This window comes from Thalassophryne amazonica, chromosome 19 (assembly GCF_902500255.1).
Source record: "Thalassophryne amazonica chromosome 19, fThaAma1.1, whole genome shotgun sequence".
Classification (NCBI taxonomy): Eukaryota; Metazoa; Chordata; class Actinopteri; order Batrachoidiformes; family Batrachoididae; genus Thalassophryne; species Thalassophryne amazonica.
Genome location: NC_047121.1, coordinates 49,862,900 through 49,884,422, shown reverse-complemented (window position 1 = coordinate 49,884,422; position 21,523 = coordinate 49,862,900). Strand labels below are relative to the sequence as shown.

Below are 21,523 nucleotides of genomic sequence, written 5' to 3'. Positions count from 1 at the left end.
AGCGCAGCTCATCCTGGAAAGAACAACACTAAATTATTTCTGAAGGTACCTCAGTTTAATTTATTAGCACCAAATCACAACATATGTCACCCAAGGTGCTTCACAAGGGTAAGGTCTAAGGTTATGCCCCACCAACCCCAGTGCAAGCATATAGGCAGCAGTGGTAAGCAAATACTTCCTCTTCTTTTTATGACTGTAGGAAGAAACCTCAAGCAAACCAGACTCAGAAAGGTGACCATCTGCTTTAGTCACACTACCAACAACAAAAAATATTTAAAGAACAAAGCACAGGAAAGAGTTGCCAAACATGCAAGACAGAGATGATGAAACTAAGCATTTAGATACTTTTAAAGTCCCATGATCATTGTGACCAGCAGTCCACAACAAGTGGTAAAGCTCATGGACCTGTGAAGTGGGATCACCATAGTCAACTGAGAGTTCTGTTCCCCAAAACCCCCGCAACAATCACAAGCCTAGTCTAGGTCTTTTTCGTTCTGTGGCCACCCTTTCTGGATAGTGTTTATCAGCATCTGCAGCTAATTTTCTACCCGTGTTGCAGCAACAATTGTGTTTAGCCTCACAGACGACACTCGTAAGTCCCATGCTGTGCTCCCATAGGCCACTGGTTTGCCTCTCTCTGTCAGTACAGCCCCCAGACCCGTTTCACTTGCATCACACTACAGCATAGGCTGTTTCCCTGGGTTGGAGTACTTCAAAACCCGGACTTGTGCCAGCTTGTCTGTTAGACTTTTGAATGTATTCTCCTGCACTTCTGACCACTCCCAGAGACTCTCTTTGTGTGTGAGCTGTCTCAAGATCTCACAATCATCTGACAGATGTTCAGAGAACTTTGACTTATCCTACCATCCTCTGGATACCTTTTACATCTGTGGTCGGTAGAATTTCCAAGATGGCCCTCTCCTTTTCTGGATCCAATTTCAGTTTCTTTGCTGTTAGCAGATGTCCTCTGGCTCCTCCTGCGTCTTCAGTTTGGATTTTTCCACATTCAGCTTACTGTTGCTCTCTCTGCGTCTCTGTTAAAACTGTCTCAGCTTATGGTCTTTTCTTGTACTCCTTAGTGTGTCACCTGATACTGTTGTCAGTATGTCATCTGCTATGACATAAGTACCTTTTAAACCCTCTAGTGCTTGCATTAACTTCTGTTGAGAAACATCTGGTGCATAACTGATACCCACAGCCATCCATCAGCCAACAGAATCTACCAAAAGGTGTGGTGAATGTGGTCAGGCAGCTTGATTCCTCTGAGAGTTTCACATGTGAAAAGCCATGTTTCACGTCACAGACCATGAAAACTTTTGCCTTGTATGAGTCTGGCAGGATATTGTCAATTGTTGCAAGTAGAAAATTCCTATGTTCCAACATTTTGTTGAGTGGTCTTGGATCGTTGTAGATTCTGGGCTTTCTGTTGCAGCAGAGGGGTTTTCACAGTCCTCCCATACTACCCGAAACTCTAGTGTACTCTATTATACTCTGTATAATTTCTGGTTCTTGGGATTTCTTTGAGCAGCCTGGCAAGAACATAAGTCAGAGTATGAAAACATTTCATAGAATGAGGTGAACTTATTTGGTAATGCATACAGCTTTTACACTGGATAATGCATACATTTCTTGTGGGCATGACACTAAGGTTGTATTGTGAAATGGTGTATAAGTGGCTAAAAGGGCTAATGAAATGTCTTCATTTACTTCAGCAGGTTTGTACGTTTGCCATAAATGTGCAACAAAGCCAAGGGGATGCGCATCGACCACCTAGCTGCAACCAGATACACGGCTAGTTTTAGAGTTTGATGTTTCTGGGTGATTAGCAGTTGGAACAAAGAGTGTTTCTAAGATGTGCTAGAGACAGTGAGACACAGGATGCACACATGCTCCACTTCATCCGACCGTAATTGTAAAAACTTAGGACAATAGTGCAAATTATGTGGTTGTTAAGTCCATTATTCAAATCACCATGTATTTTAAGGTATGAGGCTAAGTTGGAGACTTGTATTAAGATGTCAAGATTTGGGGAACCCTATGTCAAAAGACCCTATGTTCTTTGTTACGCAAAGCAGTGCACAGTGCAACACTGGTATCACAGCTAGCGTAAAATAAACGTTGTCATTTTTACATCTACTGCCCATGTTGTGTCCAGGACCCATTTGCCCTATTGAGATATCCCATGATCCCTTGCGTACCAGAGAGTCGCTGTAGTCAAAATAGCATAGAGAATCCACATGACAGCAATTGCAAATGAACATTATACTACTGAAATGTAATTTTTTATGTTTTTCATCACATTAATAAGAGACTGCATGAGACCCTGAAAAAAACAAATATTCCAAATAATCCATGTCTGCTACATTTAACCTGCGTGAAATATAATAAACACAAACCAAATTTCAGATATTTTATATACATACATACATATATATATATTTTATATACATACATATATATATATATATATATATATATATATATATATATAGATAGATATATATATATATATATTACTCTGGAACAAACTGGACAAAGAGTGTTGTAAAGGACAATAATCAGGACGTTAAAGAGCAAACTTCACTTTCCCCCAGAATGATGTGAACAGGAAGCGATCGCAGCTCACAGCAATTCCCATTGTAAGTAACGGAGGACAAACCTGTGCTTCTCGCATGTTTGCATAAAACAAACACACTAACAACAGCTAAAAACCCAGATAATATATTCACAAGAGTTTTAGGCACAATATACAAAGAGTTTTATGTTGCAATGTTGATGCTGTGCAGCCTGATAAGAGCGTCTCAATGCATTTCTCAATGTTACTGACATCTCGCAGCGCGGCGACCTCTTTGAAGTTTTGTGAGATTTTGCAGGATTTGAAAACACAATAGGGTGAATAGCAGCTTTGTGGTGTGGTGAATGCAGAGGCACACAGCACCAGCACATGCTGCCAGACCTAACTTGATTTATGTCTCCATCCATTTGTGGCTAAAGATGGGATGGCACCTCACGTTCACACACATGCTAAACCATTTCACCATAATTTTACGACTGTGACTGTGACCAGTGGTGAGCACAGCTAACCAGTAAGTTAGCTTTGATAACTGCTAATTCACTAACTGAAAAGTTAACTTTTATAACGCTAAACCGATAAACCGCCAAAAACTTTAGTGGAAGATAGTCAAAATGCATAGAACACTGCCCTCTACTGGATGGGAGTGTGAATAACAACCAACGATCACACGATCACTTTTTTGAGAATCATACATTTAATGTAAATAGGTAAGTATATCAATCAAAACCATGAGTGAAAACTGTTTTATTTTTGATGTCTCCTGCCACATGTCACTGTATGTTGAATATAAATTACTTCTTTTTTGTAGCAGCCTGGCAACCAGGCCCCTTGTGCTGGGGTAGAGTCGAGCTCAGCTTCTCACAGCTGCCTGACTGCTGCAAAACACGTAACAGACAAGAACTAACATGTATAATTTTAAGGTTTACAAACGTTTTTGACCATTCAGCTTTATTAACTTTGCCAGCAAAAAAAAAAAAAAAAAAACCTTAGCAGACTGAAATTTACCGGAAGCTAATTAGTCTGCTGATGGTTTTCGAAGTTAGCTGAAAAGTTAATCCACTAGCAAAAAAAGTTAGCTTTGCTAATTAGCAGTTAGCGGATTAGCGGAACTGTGCCCACCACTGGTGCTCGTGCACACTTTTAGCTCTGATTCTACTCAGATATCTATAGATGAGGCCCCTGCTCTGCCCCCTAATAAAAGTAAAACAAGATTCACAAATGACATGTTATTGCTACATTTCAGAGATTAAACCATTTATGTGCATGTATGAACCAGACGTTTGTTAATGTGCAAATGTATTAAGGGTGAATACATTTGAAAATAACTATAAATATATATTTTTTCTTTTTTGTCTTCTTCCATTTGTCTCATATAGGATGAAATTACTGCAGAAGTCACCTCCTGAGCTGTTCTTATCTCTACGGACAACACTGCTGTTTACTGGAAAAAGAGAAGAAGCCCATACACTCATAAGATTTTAACATGAACTAAATATTTGAACGAGTGTACGGAAAGCCTGCTGATGGATGAATTTCAGTGACCAACAATGTTTTGTACAAGTGCCAAAAAATTTAACGGTTATTGACAACTTACTTACGAGCAGCCTGGATCAATCGTGGGCTTTTTTCCCCCTCTCATTTTTATGTGAATCCATTTAGTGCAACAGTCTCAGTTTCCAAACTCATAAAAGACACAAGAGCTGGGTAGTTTCAGGTCCTACCTGATTTTAGAGGCTTCATCTTGATGCAAGACCAGATAAGAGAGAGAGAGAGAGAGACTTCAACCAAACCTGTGTATCTGAGGTCATCATTGTCCTATATGTGGTTCTTTGCTTCGGTTTATTGAAAAGGAAGAGCCCATTACAGCATTCGAGAGATAGAAAGGCCTGGCCCCAAAGTACTGTTGCCGGCTTTCTGCTGGCTGGAGATGAGATACGTACACTGGGAACAGAGAAAAGGACAAACGCTGAATACAAATTTGGATCAGTCTCCCTGGTGCCTACTGCACTGAGAAAAAATCAGTATTTTTGGAATTCACAATACGACATCTACAATTGAAAAGGGTCCAAAAGACAGCTTGAACACTTAGAAGCCAAATTGCCAATGCCATGCCACAGTTTTCCAACTCTCAAACTTACGCCTGAATTACCCAAATGGGAAGTGATGAGACTTGCCTGAAATTTGCACAAACAAGGGTCAACTAGAAACAAGATGGCTCTGGATAACAGGTCACTGGACTTGTACTATAGCAGCAACACCACAGAGCTTCCTGACGTTACGACTACTCCAGCATCCTGGGACGAGCCCACGCTGTTGGGTCTACAGATCTCGCTGTCAGTGCTCTTGGCTCTTGTCACCCTGGCTACGGTGCTCTTCAACGCCTTTGTTATAGCCACAATATTTATGACTAGGAAGCTTCACACCCCTGCCAACTTCCTGATCGGCTCATTGGCTGTCACAGACCTGCTGGTGTCTATCCTAGTTATGCCAGTTAGTATCCTCTACACTGTGAGCAAGACCTGGTCTCTGGGGCAAATTGTTTGCGACATTTGGTTATCATCTGATATCACGTTCTGCACTGCATCCATCTTGCACCTGTGCGTGATCGCTTTAGATCGCTACTGGGCCATTACAGATGCACTGGAGTACTCAAAACGCCGCACTATGCGCCGGGCAGGAATCATGGTTGCTGTGGTGTGGGTGATCTCCATATCGATTTCTATGCCTCCACTTTTCTGGCGGCAGGCCAAAGCCCAAGAGGAGCTGACAGAGTGTGTGGTGAATACAGATCAGATCTCCTATACCTTATACTCCACCTTTGGCGCCTTCTACGTCCCCACAGTGCTTCTTATCATCCTCTATGGACGGATCTATGTTGCTGCTCGCTCCCATATCTTTAAAAGTCCAGCGTATTCTGGGAAGCGCTTCACTACAGCGCAGCTCATCCAGACCTCCGCAGGCTCTTCTCTCTGTTCTCTTAATTCCGCCTCAAACCAGGAAGCACACCTACACTCTGGCACGGGGAATGCAGGAGGCGGAGGAGGTGGGTCGCCTCTGTTCATGAATAGTGTGAAAGTAAAGCTGGCAGACAGTGTGCTGGAAAGGAAACGACTGTGCGCAGTGCGGGAAAGGAAAGCAACCAAGACGTTGGGCATTATCCTGGGTGCATTCATCATCTGCTGGTTACCGTTCTTCATCGACACGCTCATCATAGGCATATGTAAAGAGTGTTGGTTTGACCCCGTGCTTTTTGACATTTTCACATGGTTGGGATACCTGAACTCCCTCATCAATCCAATTATCTACACTGTGTTCAATGATGAGTTCAAACAGGCTTTCCAAAAACTCATGAAATTCAGAAGGCTCTCCTGAGAACGTTCCAGCACAATAAAATTGACATTTTTGAAGAATGGAGACAAGCGAGAAATTTCACGTCAGACATTATCGATGATGTTTGTGAACATCTAGCAGATAAACCCAGTACTGAGACATTTTTAGCCACTTCTCTGACCCTTTCTCATGCAGCTCTGTGCCACAGCTCTTTAGATATCGACAATAAAATATACATGCATGCTGCAAAAGAATGTTCTCATCCCCAAGGAATATGGTTCTCATCTTCTGAAGAAAAGGGGAACTGGAGCCTGTTGCGCATCAAAGAGACATCGTTCTGTCTTCAGCAAAGACTAAAAATGCACGGGAATATGTGTAAATGTATGGAAAGACCAAGTACAATGGCTGGATTTCACCCAGTCGAAAAGAAAAGTCATAAAATGTATATCGTCTGTGTTTTGTATCATCTGCTGCTTCCACATAATGCTTTTGACGTAAAGTACAACCTTCAGAAAGAAGATATCCTCAAAATGATGAAGTATATTAAACCTTAAAGCGGCGTGTACTGTATCTGCTTGTGTAAAGAGGAGTGCTGTAGGATTTTATTGCGGTGATTAAGGTACAAATATACAGCACATCAGCTTGACGACACAACAGATTGCAAAAAGCATCACGATTGTCTTTGTTAGCATATCTATCAAAAATCACTCACACAGAGGGTGCAAATCCATTTGGGGAATCTATGAGTGCACATTGCTAAGTGGCAAGAAAACATCAGCGCAAAGAAGGGACCGGGTTACAAAGGGCCAGCATTCTTTAGGCACCGGTGTGTTGCAGTCATCCCAGTCTCACAGTGGCGGCATTACAAAAAGTACATTAATCTATGGGTTTGTAATGGGGGCACAAATATGGCGTGCTTTTCGTGACAGGGGTACAAATTAATTCGTGACGGGCTTGAAATGTGGGGTGACCGGGGAGGGAGGTCTGGGGGGGGGGGGGGGGGGGGGGGTGGTTAGGGGAGGGTAGACACTTACACTGTGGTTAGAATTAGAAGAAGGGGAAGATTATAAATTTAAAAATGAAAAAAAGTGTCATGAAAATTGAACGATTTTTGTGATGGGGCACGAAAAAAAAAGTGGGACTGGACTGTTGCAGTCTGACCATAATAAAGAATCAAGCATTGGTCATTCCATTTAAACCAGAGTGCACCAGACTGGCACTGGCACTGTGGTAGTGACAAGGTGAGTACAAGCAACAGGATTTTTGGTGCGTTAATGGATTAGTACCTTTCAGGATAGACAGCGGCCACCAAAGCTCCCCGAAGTGTAGCAGTGCTACAGCAAGGCCAAGTTATGCATTGTTTCATGTGCTATGAAGGGGCTAGACGCTGCAAGTTATCCTTGCCACCAATCACCTCAGCAGGTGATTTTATTGATGATCAAGTGTTTATGTTCAGGGAAGAAGCTCATCAGCAAATCCACCTGAAAGGAACGACTGCACTGTCTTGGCCCTCGTTGCCCACCCATGCCTTAGGGTCTGTCAGTCTAGAGCATCGTCTCTTCAATGCTTCACCGTCTTGGAAGACCCCTTCCTGCTCTAGTCTGCCCAGTCTGAATTTCGTCAGCATCTCCTTTTATGCTGTCTCTCCAGCTCCTGTATGCTTTCTCTCCATCTTTTCCTAGGTCTTACCAAGGTGTGCTTTCCTTTTAGTTTCTACTTGAAGGCAGTTTTGGGGATTCTGTTGTCCTCCATATGTGTCCCATCCATATGAGAGATGGCCTTTCAATTGTTTCAAATTGTTTCATAGGCGTTAGGTATGGAAGTAAATCTGTGCCATCAGAGTTTGAATTTGAATTTTTAAGGTTGAATATGTTTAGCATTCAAATCAGAGTTTGAAGTTGAATTTCAAATTATTCAGCCTCAAAAACTTCAAAAAGATTTACTTCCATAGTTTACTTTCCTTTAGGTAAATGTTTGTTTTCAATTCACTTTCATTGTGTATGTCAAAATGTTGCATGTGTCTGGGAATCAAATCAAAATCAAATCAATTTTTTTTATATAGCGCCAAATCACAATGAACAGTTGCCCCAAGGCGCTTTATATTGTAAGGCAAAAGCTATACAATAATTACAGAAAAACCCCAAGGGTCAAAATGACCCCCTGTGAGCAAGCACTTGGCGACAGTGGGAAGGAAAAACTCCCTTTTAACAAGAAGAAACCTCCAGCAGAACCAGGCTCAGGGAGGGGCAGTCTTCTGCTGGGAGTGGTTGGGGCTGAGGGGAGAGAATCAGGAAAAAGACATGCTGTGGAAGAGAGCAGAGATCAATCAGTAATGATTAAATGCAGAGTGGTGCATACAGAGCAAAAAGAGAAAGAAACACTCAGTGCATCATGGGAACCCCCCAGCAGTCTAAGTCTATAGCAGCATAACTAAGGGATGGTTCAGGGTCACCTGATCCAGCCCTAACTATAAGCTTTAGCAAAAAAGAAAGTTTTAAGCCTAATCTTAAAAGTAGAGAGGGTGTCTGTCTCCCTGATCCGAATTGGGAGCTGGTTCCACAGGAGAGGAGCCTGAAAGCTGAAGGCTCTGCCTTCCATTCTACTCTTACAAAGTCTAGGAACTACAAGTAAGCCTGCAGTCTGAGAGCAAAGTGCTCTATTGGAGTGATATGGTACTAAGAGGTCCCTAAGATAAGATGGGACCGGATTATTCAAAACCTTATAAGTAAGAAGAACAATTTTAAATTCTATTCTAGAATTAACTGGAAGCCAATGAAGAGAGGCCAATATGGGTGAAATATGCTCTCCCCTTCTAGTCCCCGTCAGTACTCTAGCTGCAGCATTTTGAATTAACTGAAGGCTTTTCAGGGAACTTTTAGGACAACCTGATAAAAAATGACTCCAAGATTTCTCACAGTATTACTAGAGGTCAGGGTAATGCCATCCAGAGTAAGGATCTGGTTAAACACCATGTTTCTAAGATTTGTGGGGCCAAGTACAATAACTTCAGTTTTATCTGAATTTAAAAGCAGGAAATTAGAGGTCATCCATGTCTTTATGTCTGTAAGACATTCCTGCAGTTTAACTAACTGGTGTGTGTCCTCTGGCTTCATGGATAGATAAAGCTGGGTATCATCTGCGTAACAATGAAAATTTAAGCAATGCTTTCTAATAATACTGCCCAAGGGAAGCATGTATAAAGTGAATAAAATTGGTCCTAGCACAGAACCTTGTGGAACTCAAGGATAAAAAAATTGATTGATTGATTGATTGAACTCCATAATTAACCTTAGTCTGTGAAGAAGACTCCCCATTTACATGAACAAATTGTAATCTATTAGATAAATATGATTCAAACCACCGCAGCGCAGTGCCTTTAATACCTATGGCATGCTCTAATCTCTGTAATAAAATTTTATGGTCAACAGTATCAAAAGCAGCACTGAGGTCTAACAGAACAAGTACAGAGATGAGTCCACTGTCTGAGGCCATGAGAAGATCATTTGTAACCTTCACTAATGCTGTTTCTGTACTATGATGAATTCTAAAACCTGACTGAAACTCTTCAAATAGACCATTCCTCTGCAGATGATCAATTAGCTGTTTTACAACTACCCTTTCAAGAATTTTTGAGAGAAAAGGAAGGTTGGAGATTGGCCTATAATTAGCTAAGATAGCTGGGTCAAGTGATGGCTTTTTAAGTAATGGTTTAATTACTGCCATCTTAAAAGCCCGTGGTACATAGCCAACTAATAAAGATAGATTGATCATATTTAAGATCGAAGCATTAATTAATGATAGGGCTTCCTTGAGCAGCCTGGTAGGAATGGGGTCTAATAGACATGTTGATGGTTTGGAGGAAGTAACTTATGAAAATAACTCAGACAGAACAATCGGAGAGAAAGAGTCTAACCAAATACCAGAATTACTGAAAGCAGCCAGAGATAACAATATGTCTTTGGGATGGTTATAAGTAATTTTTTCTCTAATAGTTAAAATTTTATTAGCAAAGAAAGTCATGAAGTCATTACTAGTTAAAGTTAAAGGAATACTTGGCTCAATAGAGCTCTGACTCTTGGTCAGCCTGTCTACAGTGCTGAAAAGAAACCTGGGGTTCTTACTTTCTTCAATTAGTGATGAGTAGTAAGATGTCCTAGCTTTACGGAGGGCTTTTTTATAGAGCAACATACTCTTTTTCCAGGCTAAGTGAAGATCTTCTAAATTAGTGAGACGCCATTTCCTCTCCAACTTACGGGTTATCTGCTTTAAGCTGCGAGTTTGTGAGTTATACCACGGAGTCTGGCACTTCTGATTTAAGGCTCTCTTTTTCAGGGAGGAGCTACAGCATCCAAAGTTGTGCTCAGTGAGGATATAAAACTACTGACGACATAATCTATCTCACTCACAGAGTTTAGGTAGCTACTCTGCACTGTGTTGGTATATGGCATTGGAGAACATAACAAAGAAGGAATCATATCCTTAAACCTAGTTACAGCGCTTTCCGAAAGACTTCTACTGTAATGAAACTTATTCCCCACTGCTGGGTAGTCCATTAAAGTAAATGTAAATGTTATTAAGAAATGATCAGACAGAAGGGGGTTTTCAGGGAATACTGTTAAGTCTTCAATTTCTATACCATAAGTCAGAAAAAGATCTAAAGTATGGTTAAAGTGGTGGGTGGACTTATTTACATTTTGAGCGAAGCCAATTGAGTCTAATAATAGATTAAATGCAGTGTTGAGGCTGTCATTCTCAGCATCGATGTGGATGTTAAAATCGCCCACTATAATTATCTTATCTGAGCTAAGCACTAAGTCAGACAAAAGGTCTGAAAATTCACAGAGAAACTCACAGTAACGACCAGGTGGACAATAGATAACAACAAATAAAACTGGTTTTTGGGACTTCCAATTTGGATGGACAAGACTAAGAGTCAAGCTTTCAAATGAATTAAAGCTCTGTTTGGGTTTTTGATTAATTAATAAGCTGGAGTGGAAGATTGCTGCTAATCCTCCCCCTCGGCCCGTGCTACGAGCGTTCTGGCAGTTAGTGTGACTCGGGGGTGTTGACTCATTTAAACTAACATATTCATCCTGCTGTAACCAGGTTTCTGTAAGGGAGAATAAATCAATATGTTGATCAATTATTATATCATTTACTAACAGGGACTTAAAAGAGAGACCTAATGTTTAATAAACCACATTTAACTGTTTTAGTCTGTGGTGCAGTTGAAGGTGCTATATTAGTTTTTCTTTTTGAATTTTTATGCTTAAATAGATTTTTACTGGTTGTTGGTGGTCTGGGAGCAGTCACCGTCTCTATGGGGATGGGGTATTGGGGGGATGGCAGGGGGAGAGAAGCTGCAGAGAGGTGTGTAAGACTACAACTCTGCTTCCTGGTCCCAACACTGGATAGTCACGGTTTGGAGGGTTTAATAAAATTAGCCAGATTTCTAGAAATGAGAGCTGCTCCATCCAAAGTGGGATTGATGCCGTCTCTCTTAACAAGACCAGGTTTTCCCCAGAAGCTTTGCCAATTATCTATGAAGCCCACCTCATTTTTGGACACCACTCAGACAGTCAGCAATTCAAGGAGAACATGCGGCTAAACATGTCACTCCCGGTCCGATTGGGGAGGGGCCCTGAGAAAACTACAGAGTCCGACATTGTTTGTGCAAAGTTACACACCGATTCAATGTTAATTTTAGTGACCTCCGATTGGTGTAACCGGGTGTCATTACTGTCGACGTGAATTACAATCTTACCAAATTTACGCTTAGCCTTAGCCAGCAGTTTCAAATTTCCTTCAATGTCGCCTGCTCTGGCCCCCGGAAGACAATTGACTATGGTTGCTGGTGTTGCTAACTTCACATTTCTCAAAACAGAGTCGCCAATTACCAGAGTTTGTTCCTCGGCAGGTGTGTCGCAGAGTGGGGAAAAACGGTTAGAGATGTGAACGGGTTGGTGGTGTACAGGGGGCTTCTGTTTAGGACTACACTTCCTCCTCACAGTCACCCAGCTGGCCTGCTTTCCCGGCTGCTCGGGATCTGCTGGGGGACAGCTAACGGCGGCTAAGCTACCTTGGTCCACACCAACTACAGGGGCCTGGCTAACTGTAGGATTTTCCAAGGTGCGGAGCCGAGTTTCCAATTCTCCCAGCCTGGCCTCCAAAGCTATGAATAAGCTACATTTATTACAAGTACCATTACTGCTAAAGGAGGCCGAGGAATAACTAAACATTTCACACCCAGAGCAGAAAAGTGCAGGAGAGACAGGAGAAGCCGCCATGCTAAACTGGCTAAGAGCTAGTAGCTGCACTAAGCTAGCGGATTCCTAAAAACACACAAAGTGAATAATGTGTAAATAATTTAGAGGTGATTCAGCAGAGGGAGTGCTTTAGTTAAGGCACGTGAAGATTACACTGTGAAACAAATCGTTATCTAGTTAACTAGATCAATCTAACTGCGCTGATTAAACAGCTAACAGATACAGCAAAACACCGCTGTGCTCCGGAACAGGAAGTGATACAATACCGCAGTGAGAGCCAACCACCAGTAGAGGCAAGCAAGAGAGAAGTGTGCTGTGTGTGTGTCTGTGTGTGTATGTGTGCATGGGGAGTCTTTGTGATTTACATTATGAACAACATCTCTGCAACCTCATGTCATGGATGTTGATGCCACATGTGCCAGTGAGTGCGATCCAACAGCTTTGGTCATGACTGTGTATGAAGACATAATATGTCATATGTGTTATCTGGCTCAGATAAGACATGTTTTCTCATGATCAATAGTCTGCGAGAGAGAAACAGTGATGGAGAGTGAGAGGGAGTGCCAGCTCTCATAAATACTTGAGTTTTTGTCTCCCCCACTCCCTCCCTGCGGTGGCCTTAATAGGCCGTCGGACTAATACACCACTGTAGGTGATTGACAGTGATATGTGCATGTTAATTCAATTCAATTCAATTCAATACTTTATTGTCATTGCCATAATAACAACAGTTATAAATGACACGAAATTTCGATGGAGCCTCAAACAACGGCATAGTAGCTTATTCATGACATAATAACTTATTCGTGGGTATGAATATGTTTGTAAACCTTCATTATTAAGTAAGGCACAGAGAGAGAGTTCAGCATCTTAGTGCACAGTAGAACAGAGTAAAGTGCGTATATGTAACGGGGGGGTCCCAGTAAACGCATGTTGGGGAGTGTCGAGTGGTTGCTGCAGCAATGCAAAGACCAATTCACAGTTATTGTAATGGGGGGATGTGACGTGTAGTGATGGTGGGCGATGACAGAGAAGGAAGGGAAGGGAGAGACTGCAGGTTTAGCAGCCTCACGGCCTGGGAATACAGACTGCGGGCCATTCTAGAGGTTCTAGCATGTGTGGACCTGTATCTTCTCCCTGAAGGTAACAGGTGGAATAGGTCATGTACAGGATGGTAACTGTCCCGAAGGATGTTGTACACTCGTCTAAGGCAGCGGCTGGTGTAGAGTGTCCTGATTTCCGGGAGGGTAGTCCCGATGATCTTCCCCGCTGTCCTCACCACTCGCTGGAGAGCCTGCTGGTCAGCCTTAGTGCAGCTGGAGAACCACACTAAGAATCCGTAGGTTAGCACACTGCTGATAGCACAGTTGTAGAAGTTAGTCATTAGCTGCTGAGGAATTTTGGCACATTTTAGTTTCCTCAAAAAGAAGAGGCGTTGTTGGGCCTTTCCTACAACTGCAGCTGTGTTACTGTCCCAGGACAGATCCTCTGTCACCGTCACGCCTAGGAATTTGAATTTGGAGACCCTTTCCACAGTTTCACCGCCGATGGAGAGTGGAGAGTGAGTGCGTTGACCTTTTTTGCGAAAATCCACAATTATTTCTTTGGTTTTCTTAATGTTCAAAACCAGGTTATGATTGTCACACCATGATGCCAGTTGTTGCACCTCATCTCTGTATGCTGCCTCATTGTTGTTGTTAATAAGTCCTACCACTGTGGTGTCATCAACATACTTAACAATGAGGTTCGATGGAAAAGAAGCTGAGCAGTCATGTGTGAGAAGAGTATAGAGTGCTGGGCTGAGCACACAGCCCTGTGGGGCCCCTGTACTGATGGAGATGGTGGAGGAGGTGTGCTTGTCCATCCGCACACATTGTGTACAGTTTGTTAGAAAGTCCAGAATCCAGTTGCATAGAGTGGTGTTCAGTCCAAGATTGTAAAGTCTGAGTATAAGTTGGTTTGGCCGTATCATGTTAAAGGCTGAACTGAAGTCAACAAAGAGCAGCCTCGCATATGTGTTCTTGAGCTCCAGGTGTTCTAAGAGTTTGTGGAGCACAAAAGCGATGGCATCTTCTGTCGATCTATTTCTCCTATATGCTAACTGGTATGGGTCAAGTGTTGGTGGTATTGATTTTTGTATGTGTCTAATGACTAGTCTTTCCAGGCACTTTGCTGGTATGGGAGTGAGTGCCACAGGCCTGTAGTCATTCAGGCATGTGACATTGGACTGTTTTGGAATGGGAACTATTGTAGCTGCTTTGAAGCAGGACAGAACCCAGGATGTTGACAGTGAGATGTTATAAATAGTAGTGAGAACATCTGCCAGCTCGTCCGCACAGTCTCTCAGCACCCAACCCAGCACTCCATCAGGTCCGGCTGCATAACCTGCTTATGTAAGGTGTTTCTGAGTATTGCACTCTTAAATGAAGAAATACACAGCATTAGCACAAAAACATTTTTGTGATGGAAGATATGAACACACCAGCTCTGCACCTCCAATCCACACAAGTGCACATGTACATGCCACTTACATATTTACATATACCAGGGCTTTGATTGTGAAAATGACAACTGCATTGGGTAGAAACTAGCAAATGACAACTGCATTGTGATGTGTGCAGTTTTGCACCAGGTGGAAGATGGAACACATAGACTTACTCTAAGAATCTTCCCACCATTTTCCTTTTATTGTTGGTCCAGCCAGGTGTTCTTTTCCTTTTAGTACTTCCACATACATTTCTCATTCTGCCTCTGCAGCTGGTACTGAAGTGTTTGTTTGTGTCACATTAATTTTGGATGCTGTGTGCAAAGAGTGCGTAATGGATGTAGGACTTGTGTGATAGCACATGTGGGTTTCTGTTTGTGTAGTTAACAGTAGGCATGTTTGTGCCTTCATTTCCATTTCTGGGGCATAGATTCCATCTTTCTCTGTTCAGCACACAGCTGTCTAACTGGAGTAGGTGTGGATTCTAGGGGCCCATGATTGTTAAGGGCCCGGAGAGACCCCAATACCATTATAATACTGACAAAATAATACTGGGGTGGGGTGGCCCCTTAAGAGTTCTTTTCATGGAGCCCAAAATCCCTGACGCCGCCCCTGTTAGCCAGTCAAAAGCTCGGAGACACCAGGAGCCAGAGGTGAAAATCATGTGTACATACCCAAAAAAAAAAAAAAAAAAAAGTAATAAATTATTGCGTGTTATTATCCCGCACATAAAGTCATTTCAAAAAGAAGAGTGAGGTGAAATTGTGGGAACGTCACACATACTTTGTTCCACACAGCACAATTTAAATCGCACTATAATCAGCAAAATGAAGTGTTAATGGGTAAATGTGATAGATTTTCCCTCCATTTTTGTAAAGAACTTTATTATGATGATTATTATTAGTTATTCTCTTTAAGTCTTTAATCTGTGTTGGAAACTAAAGTGGATGCAAATATTGGTAATGGGCAGCCTTCATGTGTTCAACACTGTCTCTGCCAATGGACTGGAAAGTAGGGACAACACTCACCTCCAGAGGACAGATGAAGGTTATGTGATCACCTTTTGTCTGTTTAAACAATTTAGTGGTGGCTAGAGAAAACACACACCTCCATCAATTCAGCAATTGGTATGTAGCTGTATTTAAAAAAAAAATCTTATAACACAGAGAACATAACAAATACAACCTGCAGCATATGTAGTAATTTAATTTGGATGGAGGTTTATAAATGATAAAATTTTAAAAAATAAAAAACACATCACGAAAATGGGGCACTTTTCATGACAGGGGCAGGAAAAAAGCGTGAGACTGGACTGATCAGCTACTGCACTTTAGTATCTGAAAAAAAAAAAAAACCTTTAAAAAAAAGGGGGGGGGGGGCAAAGTTCTACAAAATTCTGTGGATCATTCAAGGAAGAGTTATTTTATTTTTGGTTGTAAAGTAGATCTGCTTGAACTTTTGTTTATTTGTCTATCAGTTATAAAAAAGAGAGGGTTTCCTTTCAACTATAGAGGCAGATGAGATTTACTTAAGAATCAATAAAACTCTTTGCAGCATTAACTTGTAATCAGTGCATTATTAATTTTAATTTTTTATTTTTTGTCGCTAAGATTACTTTTTCATTTCCCTTTGCAGTATGTCCACATTCTAAGATGGTAGTTTTTTTTTTACCAAACAAACCAAAAAGTATTTTTTATATGGTGTGAGAGCAACATGTTTAAAACATGTATGCGCTTAAGACACATTTGTGTCATGTGGAATTAAGTTAATCTCAGTTATTCTTTTTTTTTTTTTTTTAGCTGGATCTGATTGTCTGAGACTAGAAGCTGTGATGTGATGGACATAACAAGGTTGTCATTGTTGCACCTATATGAGTTAATGTTGCAAAATGTGCCGGCTATCCATCTGACTAACTTAAACAAGACTTTGATGTGACAGAATGATGACGTTGGACACTGTGAGGAAGGAGTTTGGGGGGGAAATATTTGTAGTATTTGCTGATTCTGCAGGAAAGTACAGAATGGTGAGCATGGCAAAAACAAAAAAAAAGAAAAGAAAAGATGAGAAATAGCAGCAAGGGCAGAATTCTGAGTTCTGTACAACAATGGACCAAAAGATGCAGACCGTCTGTCATGTTCCATGTTCCACATCTCCCATCTCATCACCTAAATATATCATTCAGGAGAGAAACAAAAATAAATGAATGAATAAAAATAAAATTGCCAAAGCAGTAAGAAGATTGAGAGATGGAGTGGATTATGTTGTGTGGTAGATGTTTGGTTTGCAGCCCATAATGGATAAAAGCTATAACTTGATTGAATACAAAATCATTTTTGGTCCACACATATTGATGATCCTCCAAATGCAAGCTAAGTCTGCCAAAGCAGTGAGTATGTTTTCTTCCTTTATCACCTTCTTTCTGTACATCTTTATCCCACATTCTTGTAGATTCCAAGGGAACAATGTGCACCAACATTAAGCAATTCAGTTCCCATCTTACTGAAAGATGCTTCAACGCTCGGGGCCATATTTTGATGGCGGCTGTAAGAATGACTTGCGCAGAGAGTCCGTTTGGGACATGTCCAAGTGCACTTTGCTGTTTAAGCAATGCAATACACCAACGCAAAGTCTGGCATGGAGCGCAAAGCGGGTTGGATTTCCTGTGCTCAATAGGCATGGGCATGTTGTAGTTCAAATGTTACGCCAACCAGTTACAGTATCAAGTACAGTACAGTATCAAGGAAATAGATGCATGTAAAAAGATTTCTGCCACATTAATTTGTCAGAGCACACTACGGGCAGTGGCCACCAAAGCTCCCTGAAGTGAAGCAATGCAGCACCAAGGTGAGGTCTGGGTCTTTTAGTGAAGCTTAGGGCTAGTGGCCGGTGATCATCTTAGTATTTCTTCTGTTTTTCTTGTTGCTTAATGCTGACAAATTATACTGTATTTGTTGTCTTTCTGCCACCCGATTCTGCTTTTTCTCTCTGTTTGAGGCGCGGCTCCATCCAGAGATGGGACTGGTGTCTTCTTCTGCAAGCCTCCCGTCCTGTGCATGGACTCCCAAAATTTGCTGTATATTTGTTTTGTCAATTGTGTCGGTAGAATGGCCCAAGCAGAGGGTCACCCCTTTGAGTCTGGACTGCTTGAGATTTCTTCCTCAAATCATCAGAGGGAGTTTTTCCTTACCACTGTCACCTGTGTGCTTGCTCTATGGGTTAGTTAGACCTTACTTGTGTGAAGCACCTTGAGACAACTTTGTTGTGATTTGGCACAATACAAATGAAATAGATAGAGGTTGTTTTTTTTTATTTCCAGTGAGTGTTTTGTTTGTATTCAATTCACTTTCATCATGTATTTTCACATACAATGTCTGAGAGACAGAGAGAGAGAGAAAGAAAGAGAGATGTAAAAAAATTGTTCCTGCTCTTTTTCCCCCCATAATGGCCTTAATACACAGTCATATTATTGCACCACTGTAAGTTACTGGTGACAATATGTGCTGGCATGTAGAGTGTGCATGCATGGAGAAGCCCCTTATGTAATGTTCATCTGAATGTTCTGCTCCTTGTACAATGGTAGACAGCGCTGAACTTTTCATCTTTTTTTTTTTTTTTTTGGTGGTGGTGGTGGTTTATGGTATAAATACTTCCTGGTGACAGGCGATATCCATGCACCACCTCTTTGCCATACCACACCTGATTTTGACAGCAACATGCTGAAGTGATATTGTTATTTATCGGATATAGGCACTGGTTGTAAAAATTACAACTACATCAGGTGGAAACTAACAACAACACTTGTGCCGAGTTTGTGCCAAATGTACGATTGGCCCATTGTCGCACTCATGGTTTAAACACAGTGACCCATAACTACAATCAGCTATGGTCCCACTCATTCTTCTCTTCTCACTCTTGTTTCTTGTCCCTGTGATCCGAGAGTGCATAATCACATATATAGGGATGTGTACTATCAGCTGCTTCTGTCATCTGTGTTCCTGATATATGGATGCTTCAAATCCATGACAAAATAACTGGGAGGAATCCAAAGAAAGGAAATTACTGTGACCAAAGTAGTTATTGAAAAGAACAAAATAATGCTTCCAAACCGGAACTGCCATGAAATCAAGTCTTCACCTTGTTGGAACATTAGGATTAAAAAAAACTGTGGACTTCTGTTGTGGCAGATGCGTAAGAAGACACATTTTGCACTGATCCATCCTAACAGACTCACTCACTCACTCATCTTCAACCGCTTACTCCAATTAAGGGTCACAGAGGGGCTGGAGCGTATCCCAGCAGGCCTAACAGATATAATTTCTGCACAAAAAAAAAAAAACTCTTAATTTGCAACAAAACTATATAATATAGTATTTGCATATATACTGTAATGTTGAGGATTGATAATTTAGGTAAGTATAAGGCCAAAGTGCCAACACACCAAGAGTTAATTAACTATCACATCTGTGGTCAAACACAGGAAGTTAACATAGACATGGCAGAGGAGGGGGCCGGTGGGGTAGAAGAACCTGGAGGTGTAAAAGCGGACACAATTTCGGTTGCAGTAAACTCAATGAAAAGTGACTTTTACCCATATTTGATGGAATTATGATGACAATACAGTATGACAGTATGAGGATGGAGATAAGTGATTGTGGAGTGTAATAGAGTGTGTCCAGGCAGAGGTACACATAAAACACCAAAGAAAAGGTAACTAATCTGCAAACTAAAATGGATTTGTTGGAGTCATCTCTAGAAGACAAACTCTTGGATCTGGAAACTAGAACTTGACTGAACAACCTGAGACTTGTGGGACAGGACGGTCAGGATCCATGTTCATTTCTTTTGGAGAAATTGATTCCATAAATATTGGACTTCTCAACATTACTGACTCCAATGGTTATTGATATGGCACATCACATCTGACCATTGAGGGACCACACAGTGCCACCGACAACACTAAGGTATCAAGGTATGTTTATTTTCCCCAATGGGGCAATTTGTTGTACAGCCAGCAGAGAGAACACATTCCAGGGTATAATTAGGGAATAACCCTGTTGTGTCCGATCATTTGCAGATGTTAATGCTGGATTTTATGGCCACAAATTAAGTTTTACCAGTGACGCATTAGCGGATATTTGCAACCATAATCCAAGATCAACGTCTGCAAATCATCACACAAAAGGGGATTATTCCCATTCTACATCCTAATCCAATTCCATCGTTTGCACGTTTTTTGTTTTTTTTTCTGTAAATAATTCGGTCGGCGAAGCTTGCCATAGTAGCAGCATCTTCAGCGTCCCTCCACCAGTTTCTCTCGCTCTCAGCTGACAGCGCCATTATTGACATCTGCATAGCAACACGGTCAGGGCGTGGAGTAATACATCAAGGCTACATCTTAATCAGGCATAAAAATATAGCGCCATTATTGACATCTGCCCTGCCCACATTAGGGTGCCCTAGCGTGGCTTCATAGATAATTGGCAAAGCTTCTGGGGAAAACCTAGTCTTGTTAGGAGAGACGGCATCCATCCCACTTTGGATGGAGCAGCTCTCATTTCTAGAAATCTGGCCAATTTCCTTAAATCCTCCAAACCGTGACTATCCAGGGTTGGGACCAGGAAGCAGAGTTGTAGTCTTACACACCTCTCTGCAGCTTCTCTCCCCCTGCCATCCCCTCATTACCCCATTCCCGTAGAGACGGTGCCTGCTCCCAGACCACCAATAACCAGCAAAAATCTATTTAAGCATAAAAATTCAAAAAGAAAAAATAATATAGCACCTTCAACTGCACCACAGACTAAAACAGTTAAATGTGGTCTATTAAACATTAGGTCTCTCTCTTCTAAGTCCCTGTTAGTAAATGATATAATAATTGATCAACATATTGATTTATTCTGCCTTACAGAAACCTGATTACAGCAGGATGAATATGTTAGTTTAAATGAGTCAACACCCCCGAGTCACACTAACTGTCAGAACGCTCGTAGCACGGGCCGAGGCCGAGGATTAGCAGCAATCTTCCACTCTAGTTTATTAATTAATCAAAAACCCAGACAGAGCTTTAATTCATTTGAAAGCTTGACTCTTAGTCTTGTCCATCCAAATTGGAAGTCCCAAAAACCAGTTTTATTTGTTGTTATCTATCGTCCACCTGATCGTTACTGTGAGTTTCTCTGTGAATTTTTGGACCTTTTGTCTGACTTAGTGCTTAGCTCAGATAAGATAATTATAGTGGGTGATTTTAACATCCACACAGATGCTGAGAATGACAGCCTCAACACTGCATTTAATCTATTGTTAGACTCGATTGGCTTTGCTCAAAATGTAAATGAGTCCACCCACCACTTTAATCATACCTTAGATCTTGTTCTGACTTATGGTATGGAAATTGAAGACTTAACAGTATTCCCTGAAAACCCCCTTCTGTCTGATCATTTCTTAATAACATTTACATTTACTCTGATGGACTACTCAGCAGTGGGGAATAAGTTTCATTACAGTAGAAGTCTTTCAGAAAGCGCTGTAACTAGGTTTAAGGATATGATTCCTTCTTCATGTTCTCCAATGCCATATACCAACACAGGGCAGAGTAGCTACCTAAACTCTGTGAGTGAGATAGATTATCTCGTCAATAGTTTTATATCCTCTTTGAGGACAACTTTGGATGATCTTCACTTAGCCTGGAAAAAGAGCCTGTTGCTCTATAAAAAAGCCCTCCATAAAGCTAGGACATCTTACTACTCATCACTAATTGAAGAAAATAAGAACAACCCCAGGTTTCTTTTCAGCACTGTAGCCAGGCTGACAAAGAGTCAGAGCTCTATTGAGCCGAGTATTCCTTTAACTTTAACTAGTAATGACTTCATG

The 21,523-nt window shown here is 41.4% G+C and overlaps 1 protein-coding gene across 1 annotated transcript; it reads left to right on the top strand.

Moving 5' to 3' along the window:
* The first annotated feature begins 4,116 nt into the window (after positions 1 to 4,116).
* Positions 4,117 to 6,464, top strand: htr1d (5-hydroxytryptamine (serotonin) receptor 1D, G protein-coupled). The gene has a single exon (XM_034159573.1). The coding sequence runs from the start codon at positions 4,787 to 4,789 to the stop codon at positions 5,945 to 5,947; it is 1,161 nt and encodes a 386-aa protein (XP_034015464.1). The 5' UTR covers positions 4,117 to 4,786; the 3' UTR covers positions 5,948 to 6,464.
* Positions 6,465 to 21,523: the final 15,059 nt, after the last annotated feature.